Here is a 9,007-nt window from a genome sequence, read left to right as displayed (position 1 = left end):
TAAGCTCACTCCAGAGGTGGTGCAATCGCCTACCCGGGAGTGGGGGTGCAGTGGGGTTTCACCGGCGCATCTCCCACCGCTCCAGAGCCTAACTGAATGACCTACAGGGTCACTCAGTTAGGCTGTGAAACAATGTGGTTTACAAGTTTTTTTCAGTTAAAAACCAACACTCAACGTGTTGTAGATAAGTCCGTTGATGGCTAAGAAGGCTGACCCTACAGCTGACACTCTCTGGCAGGCACCACTGGTGGTGGTTAAAGGGAGGATTGAACTGCAGATTTCTCAGTTTTGTTTCCTTGCTTCTGTTTCTATTGTTTTTCTTCCTTGAGGATGAGAAGGTTTTCCTCAAAGTAAGATGCATCTTCTCTCACAAGGTGTCGCCATGTAGCCCTGTCCCAGGCTAGTTTTTTCCAATTTGTGATGTCAATGCCACACTTCTTAATGTATACCTTGATGGTGTCCTTGATGCTTTTCCTTTGGTCTCTGCATGTTCTTTGTCTTTGGCTGAGTTGGGAGTATAGCAGTTGTTTTGGTAAATGTACCTCAGACATATGCACACAATACCCTGCCCATTGCAGCTGATGTTGAATATTCAGTGCTTCCATACTGGTGGTGTTAGTGTCAGTGAGGACACTGGCATTTGTGTTACAATCTACCCACTTTATGCCCAGGAACTTCTGGAAGTAGCGGTGGTGAAGGTGTTCTAGGCTTTTCAGGTAGTCCCTGTAGGTCACCCAAGCTTCACAGCCACAGGGAAGAATTGGGGCTATTACTGTCTTACATAATAGGAGCTTTGAGTTCTTATGTTGTGATCATTGAACACACAATGATATAGTTTTCCAAAGGCAAAGCTGGTAGGGCTGTGTGAAACAGCACCGGTTTATTTTGACTTCCGTTTCGCCATTTCAAAGGGACAGTGTTTGCTTTTGTTGTTTTGAAGCACTGTTCTGTCTCATTTAGTTGCAACCATTTTGCTGTTTCAATGCTGTTTCAATGCTGTTTTTGACGTATTTCTGTTTCACCCATAGGTTGTAATGGGGAATCATGAAAATGCCTATAACTTTGTCATTTCTTTCCTGATCTGAATGAAAACAATAGGAATGGTAGCCCCTGCTGAGGCCACAAAGCCTGTCAAGTTTCAAGGAGATAGGTTCAGGGGTTTCTGGGAAACTGCACCTCAAACTGTTCAGAGCAAAACTCATGTTACTTTTATGTTTGAAGGCACGGTGGTGGTGGTGGTGGGGTGAAAACAGCAGGCATAGTAGCCCCTGATGAGGCCACAAAGCATGCCAAGTTTTGAGGAGATAGGTGTAGGGATTTCTGGGAAACTGCACCTCAAGGTGCTCACAAGTAAAACTTGTGTCACATATGTATGTTAAGGCAGAGTGGGGTGAAAACAGCAAGCGTGGTAGCCCCTGCTGAGACCATGAAGGCTGCCAAGTTTCAAAGAGATAGGTTCCAGGGTTTCAAGAAGATAGGTGCATATGTGCTGATGCTGCTGAACTGCTGAAAGACATAGCTCCATAAGCTGACCCCAAGGCACAGAGAAAGCTCAGTTCAAACAATGCTTTTTATGTTGTTTTTCTGTCCCCCTCCTAAAGCACTGGGATTGGAAGAGAGCTGAAGGAAGGATCACAGTCACTGGCCAGCTACATGTGTCAATATCAGAGCAGTGCTTCCCCTTCTTCTCCCTCCCTCTCCTTAGTTCGTTTAGCTGCAAGCAAGCCTGGCTTCGAAACTTGAAACGTTTTGAAACTTTCAAAACATTTAAGTGCCCCTATTTCATGTCAAAGCTGTTTCAAAGCCTTTCATTTTGTTTTGATTCTGCTGTTTTGAGCTCGAAACGTGTTGAAACAACTTTGGAATGAAACACCCGTTGAGATTTTGCACAGCCCTAAAAGCTGGCACATCGGATCCTATGCTAGATCTCCTCATCAGTGTTGGCCTTCTTTGAGAGAGGGCTCCTGAGGTATCAAAGTGTTCAACCTTCTCCACCTCCTGTCCTTCAATGAGGCTCTTTGCTGGGGGAGTTAACTGGCTTGGGGCAGGCTGGTGAAGCACCTTTGTTTTTCCTATGTTAAGGGATACCAGGCACTGGTCTGCTTGAGTGAAGAGGTTAAGGTCTGTTTGTAGGTCCTCCTCAGTATGTGGAATGATGTTGATACACTGCAGGGTGTGCAGGCACCTCATATTTTGTAGGTAGTGCCTTATATTTTGTTATTTCTAATGTGAGTTGTAGTTTAACTGTTGTATATTGTATGTATTTTTACCTGTCTTGTTGAATCCCTTGTTGATACCCGCTCTGTGGTTTGCCAGTATTTATTTGCTGTTCACCTATATTTACTTGTCAGTTATTTGGACTTACCTGTGCTTACCTGTTTCAGATCAGTTACTTATGGTGCTGGGTTCAAGGCCATTGGTGGTGGTATAATTTTCTCGTCACCAATGATAGAATATAGCCGTATATGTAAAGTGTATATATTGTATATATTTATTAATATCACTTTTTGGGTTTTGTGTGTGTGTGTGTGTGTGTGTGTGTGTGTGTGTGTACATGCATATATTAAAAACCTGTATATAGTTAAGCTATTTTTGTCCTGGCCTGACTCTATACCAAACAGTGGGAACAGGCCAGTATTACATATCCCTCTCACAGCACTCCTGCCTGGCCACCCATCCCTTCTGTTTGGAGAGGGGAGCACATACTTGGGTGCACCCGGGTTACATTAGGATGGTGATAAATTTCTCTGGGCAGCCAAACTGATAAAATCTTCCATAGAGCCTCAGAGTTAACAGAGCTGAAGGCTTTGTGTCCTGTCTTTCCTGATTTTTTCCCCCTGCATGCCTGTGCAATACTCTAAAACTCTTCCTGAGCTAATTTTTCTGCTTGTGGACAAATTTCCACATTTGTAGGATTTGTTCTTGAATTTCAACTCACTTGAGTTCACTATTTACTCAGGCTAGCCTCCTGCTGCACTTCCTATTTGTTTCTTTGAATTGGGATAGCTTGCTCCTCTGCCTTTTAATATGGCCTCCTTAAGGTACAATCATCTCTCTTTGACTCCTTTTCCTTTCAGACTTGCCTTCCAGGTGATCCTGCCAATCAGTTTCCCGAGTTTGTCAAAGTCTACTTTCCTTAAGTCCAGCATCTTTATTTTCCTTCCTTCCTTTCCTTGGGATCTTGAATTCTATTAGTTTATAGGCACTGTCACCTAATTCCCTTCCACTTTCACATCTTCAGTCAATTCTGTCCTGTTTGCTAGTAGTAAATCAAGAAAAGCTTTCCCCTAGCTGGCTTCTCCAGCATCGTTACCAAATGTTGTCTCAATCACAGTCTGAGAACTTCATGGACTGCCCACATATTGCTCTGTTATGCTCTTCCTTTAAGAAGTCAGTGTTGGTTTTTAACTGAAAAAAACTTGTAAACCACATTGTTTCACAGATTCATAGATTGTAAGGCTGGAGAGGACCTTGGAAGATGATCGGGTCCAGCCCCCTTCACCAAGCAGGAAAGATAACTGGGGGTCAGGTGACCTCAGCAAGGTGACTGTCCAGTCTCCTCTTGAAGATTTCCAGGGTAGGCGATTGCACCACCTCTGGAGTGAGCTTATTCCAGTCTGGACACCCTGACTATGAAGAGTTTTTCCTAATGTTGAGCCTGACTCAATCTTCCAGGAATTTGTAGCCATTACTCCTGGTTTTACCCTTGGGTGCCCTGCTGAACAGTTGCTCACTGAGCACTTGATGTACTCCCCTAGTGTAGTGGTAAGCTGCTACCAGGTCCCCTTTCATAGATTTCATAGATTTCACAGGCATTAGGGCTGGAAGGGACCTCGGAAGATCATCGAGTCCAGCCCCCCCGCCCAAAGGGCAGGAAGTCAGCTGGGGTCATAGGATCCCAGCAAGATAAGCATCCAATTTACTTTTGAAGGTGTTCAATGTAGGTGCTTGAACCACCTCTGATGGCAGGCCATTCCAGACCTTGGGGGCTCAGACAGTAAAGAAATTCTTCCTTCTGTCCAGCCTGAAATGGTCTTGCAGTAGTTTATAACTGTTCGACCTCGTCATCCTTTGGGGCACTCTGGTGAACAAACGTTCCCCCAGATACTGTTCCTCAGGCTGAAGAGTCCCATATCCCTCAGCCTTTCCTCATATGGCTTGCTGTGTAAGACTCTGGTCATATGGGTGGCTCTTCTTTGGACTCTCTCAAGCTTGTCCATATCCTTATTAAAGTGTGGTGCCCAGAACTGGATGCAGTATTTCAGCTGCAGTTTCACCAGTGCTGAGTAGAGCCTTGTTGGCTTTGCTGGAGATGCATTGATTGATACATGCCAGGGTATTATTTGCCCTACTGCCTACAGGGTATTATTTGCCCTACTGCTGGTTCATATTCATATTGTGATCTATTATTGCCCCCAGGTCCATTTCATTCATGGTGCTAGTCAGTTTGGTGCTATCAAACCTGTAGGTGTGTTGGGGGTTGCTCATCCCGAGGTGGAGCACTTTACATTTCTTGATGCTGAACTTCATCAGATCCCAATCCACCCAACTTGCTAGCCTGCCTAGGTCTGCCTGTATCTGTAGCCTGTTTTCAAGTGTGACCACGCTTCCCCATAACTTGGTGTCATCTGCAAACTTGGCCAGTGAGCTCTTCACCCCCATGTCCAAATTGTTAATAAAGATGTTGAAAAGTAGTGGACCAAGCACTGACTGTCTTGGAGTTAAGCCCACAATCCTCCAATTTTTTCATGAGGACATTGTGGGATACTAGATCAAAGACTTTTTGGATACTAGCTCAAAGGCCTTTTGGAAGTCAAGGTATACAATGCCAACATGCTCTCTCATGTCCAGGTGGAAAGTTACCTGGTCGTAGAAGGAGATGAGGTTGGTAAGACAAGTCCTGCCCACAACAAAGCCATGCTGGCTGTCATTCAGAATCTTACTTTCTGCAAGCTTATCGCAGATAGACTCCTTGATGAACTTTTCTAGGATTTTCCCTAGGATGGAAGTTAGACAATTGGCCTATAATTATCTGGATCCTCCCTCCTGCCCTTCTTGTGGATGGGCACAACATTGGTCGTCTTCAGTCCTCAGGGACTTCTCCAGAGCGCCATGGGTTTTGGAAGAGTTTCACCAGGGGTTCCACAATGACTTACACCAGCTCCTTCAGCACTCCCAGATAAAGACTATCCGGTCCTGCTGACTTGTATACATTTCATTTTCTTAATTGGTCATACACCAATTCTATAGCAATAGTAGGAAGGTAATTATTCCTACCGTGTTCATCCTCTACTCTACCTGGCCTGGTTTTTCCCTTGGTCCAGTGAAAGACCAAGGAGAAGTAGTCATTCAGGAGTTCAGCTTTCTCCTGGCCACTGGTAACCAGTTCCCCTGAGTTCTTCAACAAATGGCCCCATGCTCCCATTTATTTTCCTCCTGTTCCTTATGTACCGAAAGAAGGACTTTTTGTTGTTCTTGATTCCCATTGCTAATCTAAGTTCAGTCACTGCTTTAGCCTGTTTTATCTGTTCCCTGGAAATGCGGGCCATCATAGAATAGTCCTCCTTGGGGCCTGACTTGAGCTTGCATTGTTTATCAGCCTCTTTCTTCTTTCTTAAGAGGACCATGATTTCCCTGTTTAACCAAGAGGTTTCCCTGTTTAACCTGCTGTTTGTTACCTTTTCTCCACATAGGAATGGACCTCCTTTGTGGTTCAAGGATCATGTCCTTAAGGAACAACTACTTTTCATGAACACCTTTTGCCTTCATTCCCTGGTTCTGCAGCACTTATCCTACCAGTGACCTAAGCTTGTTGAAATTTGCATTTTTGAAGTCCAAGACTTTAATTTCTGCTATCTGATTTGTCTGCCTTACAACGGACAGTGAACCTGATGGTTTCATGGTCACTGTTGCCCAGACTTCCCTCTATATTTAAGTTGGTCACAAGGTCATCTCCTTCGGCCAGGACCAAGTCTAGCAGAGCGTCACCTCTGGCTGGCCCATGCACCTCCTTAGTCAGAAAGAGCTCCTCGACATAGGTTAGGAAAGATTATGACCAATCCAACTTGGCTGAGTGTTCCTCCTAGGAGATGTCTGGATAATTAAAATTACCCAGGATGACCACGTCATGTGCACGTGTGGCCTCAGTCAATTCTTGGTGAACTCCAGATCAAGTTCCTCCCCCTGTTTTGGTGTCTGTAGTATATACCTACAGTTAGGTCTCTCACTGCCTCCTCCGCAACTTGACCCAGAGGGTTTCAAAATGTTCATTTTTGGAGCCAATGTCGGCCTCCAAGGAAGTGTACTGCTCTTTCACATCACAGCAACGCCTCCGCTTTTCTTCCCCACCTGGTCCCTTCTATGCAGGATATACAAAGAGTACAAAGAGGCTTGAAAACTAGAGTACAGCTAGCCTGTTGGCCCCTGCAGTCCCTGGAATTGAGGGCTTAGTAGCAGTAGGAGGAAGAGGAAGAAGTATGGTTCTTGTTTAGTACTATGCCTATTACTATGGATACTCAGGACTGCCTTGCTGACCTAGTAAAATGATCAGCGCTCAACAATGGCTAATTTTGAAAACGTTTTGACTACTAGTATAGATGGAACCAAACCATCTTCAGCACTCATTGGAACACAGCATTATAATTTCCCATTCTTCACCAGCAATGAATTTGAATTCTATTGACGCAGTCGGTACCAGTAGAGTAATTCTGTATTGTGTTGGTCAAGGAGTGTGAAGACTCACATTTGAGACCTATTAGCCAAAATAGGTCATAGTCACACAAAATAGGCCAAATTCAGCTCTTGGCTATTTAGGGTGGAATTTGGCTGTTTCCTGCACTTGCTCAATAAGAACATCAGTAATGGATTAAATCTACCCTAGTGATAAATGACATAACAGAGACCTTCAGATAAATTGGATTAGCATTTATGCTATAGCAATTTTTTTTTTCTGATAACTGTGATTTCCATTCTTCAGCTTAGTTTGCATGATTTGTGTTGGTAAAGTCTAGAGCAGAGGTACTCAAACTGTGGTCTGTGAACCACCACTGGTCTGGGAGCTCCATTCAGGTGTCTGCAGAATGGTTGTGGAACAATCAAGAATTTCTGTACTTGTAAGGTAAGACTACTGATATTAAAATATTAGTTGTGTGCTTCGGTTTGTAGAACAAAAAAAGTTTATTAAGTGGTCTGTTGAGACCCTCAGCAATTTTCACGTGATCTGTGAAAAAAAAAGTTTGAGAACCATTGGTCTAGAGAATACCTTTTCTGATGCAACTTTTCTTCCCCATATGCTGTTTTAATATTCTGTTTACATACACAAGAGTATAACCAGAAAAAGAGGGACTCAAAGACAAAGAAAAAGTAATTTTTTTCTCTTTTAGAGTCCTTATAGATAATGGGAGACCTGGGCAAATACTGAAAGGAGAAAATTGGAAATTATTGCAGCCTGGTTGATAAATTATATTACCTTTGTAAGGTGCATGTTTATTCTTTTGTTCATTAAAAATTGCTGAGGAAGATCATTTTCTAGTGGCTCATTTACTACAGCTCTGCTTTAAAGAACTGTATGGTATCTTCATTAAAATTAATAACATCTTCATTCCTGCTCTGAGTCACCAACTGTGCGCATGCGGAATTGCGTGTATCTAGAGGGAAAATATAAGGCTTTCAGTGCTGCTCATTAATGCAAATTTCAAATATTTAGAATACAAGACAAAAGAACAAATATGCACATGCCTTGGCTGTAAACAGGACCCAAAGCCCAAACTCTGCCCTCAGTTACACTTATGCTACTTCATTAGATGAACTGGTCTACTGTTTTTGGAGCCTCTTAAAATCTGTAATGGAGTTGGCCTTCATTTGGGGTTTTTCCTTCCTCTTAACATTACTTTTGCCAAATAAGAGTCCTTTAGAAGCTTCTTTAGCTTTAGAAGCTTTTTTCATGGCTCTTGGTCAAATTCTGTTTTTATTTACACCAGTGCATTCCACCAGAGTAAAAGTTTCTGTAAAGATTAAAGATACTTCTGTGTTTTTTTCATAGCAGGCCATGGATAAGGAATAGGCTGGTTTCCTGGAGTTGGATTAATCTTGGGATCAATAATTTTATCTGCTAAGGAATTGAAGAAAATTTGCCATAATATTTAATTCCGCTTGCTATAGAAATTGCCAGTGAAGTGCATCTTGGGATCTGAATAAACAGTGAAGGTTTTTAACTTGTGTCTTTCATCTCTATGTTATGTTTAGGAGAGATGGGGGACAAAGGACAGAAGGGCAGCATAGGCCGACATGGAAAAATTGGTCCCATTGGTTCAAAAGGTATGTTTGATATAATCCTTTCTCCTTCCTTTGTGGCTTTTCATGAGAAGAGTCCAGTGCTTGGGTAAAATTAATCTGAAGGTTTCAGGGTTTATCATAATAGATAGTAAGTCCTATAATTATATCACATACTACAATCAGTCAAATGAAGCAGATATCTGAACTTGTTACTTTATAATCTGACACATATCAGTAATGAGTTCTCCAGAACCTTACCTGTGGCTAAATTAAAAGACTTTAAAAATTTCTGAGTATAGATATTTAGAAGGGAGCAAGAAGGAGGGGAAAGATTGTTTTTTGCTTAAACTGCAGGAATCATGGTATCTGAAATCCCACAGACTTCCAAAATCCACAGATTTGGTCAAATCATGTTGGCCAGCATTTTCAAGTTTATTTAGGCACCTAATTTAAGGCACCTAAATTCAAATATAGGTTTGTAAATTAGAGAATCAGAAAAAGATGGCTGAAAAGGACGTCAAGAGGTCATCTAGTCCAACTCTCTTCTCAAAGTAGGATCATCCATGACTAAACTGAGGAAAAGCAGCCTTCAGTGGTGAAAGAACAGGTTAGGGACTATTTAGAAAAGCTGGATGTGGACAAGTCCACGGGGCAGGATGGAATGCACCCAAGGGTGCTGAGAGCGTTGGATGATGTGATTGCAGAGCCATAGGCCATCATCTTTGAAAAATCA

The 9,007-nt window shown here is 42.7% G+C and overlaps 1 protein-coding gene across 4 annotated transcripts in view; it reads left to right on the top strand.

Moving 5' to 3' along the window:
- COLEC11 (collectin subfamily member 11) overlaps positions 1-9,007 on the top strand; it is a 66,855-nt gene that overhangs the window by 48,706 nt on the left and 9,142 nt on the right. For all 4 annotated transcript variants that reach the window (XM_019537434.1, XM_019537438.1, XM_019537436.1 and 1 more), the window contains exon 4: positions 8,245-8,316. In XM_019537434.1, the coding sequence (XP_019392979.1) occupies positions 8,245-8,316 (72 nt within the window). The remainder of the gene's footprint in view (positions 1-8,244; positions 8,317-9,007) is intronic.

The sequence above is a fragment of the Crocodylus porosus genome, unplaced genomic scaffold (assembly GCF_001723895.1).
Source record: "Crocodylus porosus isolate Cpor-Errol unplaced genomic scaffold, CroPor_comp1, whole genome shotgun sequence".
NCBI lineage: Eukaryota > Metazoa > Chordata > Crocodylia > Crocodylidae > Crocodylus > Crocodylus porosus.
This window is presented reverse-complemented; position numbering and strand designations above follow the sequence as displayed.